This window comes from Propithecus coquereli, unplaced genomic scaffold, assembly GCF_000956105.1.
Source record: "Propithecus coquereli isolate 6110/MARCELLA unplaced genomic scaffold, Pcoq_1.0 Scaffold197, whole genome shotgun sequence".
NCBI lineage: Eukaryota > Metazoa > Chordata > Mammalia > Primates > Indriidae > Propithecus > Propithecus coquereli.
In genome coordinates this window covers 383,745-384,423 of record NW_012144633.1, presented here as the reverse complement: position 1 = coordinate 384,423, position 679 = coordinate 383,745, and the positions used below count along the sequence as shown (strand labels likewise).

Below are 679 nucleotides of genomic sequence, written 5' to 3'. Positions count from 1 at the left end.
TTACCTGAGGAGAAAGAAGAGGCACCTGCATAGAAGTTCAACATCTGAGCCCAGCTGAATGAATTCGTTAAAGAGTTTAAGAATGTCTGGGACATAGGAAAAAGGCAGCACGAGTAGAGATTCTTCCAGCTCACTGGAGAAAAAATAAATATTAAAAATGTCACATTTCTTAACATGGCCAATTTTTAAAACTTTCCCAGTATTATTTTTTTCTACTGATTTTATACTTACAGATCTGCCCCATTTAAAGTTTAAATATTCATTTGTATTCTAGATGATTCTCTCTTTCAATATTTTGTTTTTTATATTTAGTATTTTAATCTATTTGGAATGCATTTTGGTCCATGGCATGGTGGGGAAATCTGTTTTCCTCCAAATAAGCCATTTTTCCAAAGGCTTTTGTTGAATATTCCATCTTTATGTGATACTTCTTTTACCATATATTGAATTCTTATATATGACCGAATGTGTTTCAGGGCTTTTAAGTCTATTATGATAAATGATTGATTGATCCTGATACCAATCCTGCACTATTTTAATTTTGCTAATTTTATAGCCTTTTAATCTAGAAGACTAGCTCCCTCTAGAACCAGCTCTAGCATCACTCCATCAATTCTAATTAGAAATCTTAAGAAGCTTTCAACTGGGATCAAAATCTAATAATTAGTTTAATAAAAAT

The 679-nt window shown here is 31.5% G+C and overlaps 1 protein-coding gene across 1 annotated transcript in view; it reads right to left on the bottom strand.

Moving 5' to 3' along the window:
• Positions 1-679, bottom strand: part of WDR3 (WD repeat domain 3) — a 40,751-nt gene continuing 40,072 nt past the window's right edge. The window contains exon 22 of the mRNA XM_012643424.1: positions 1-133. Within this exon, the coding sequence (XP_012498878.1) occupies positions 1-133 (133 nt within the window). The remainder of the gene's footprint in view (positions 134-679) is intronic.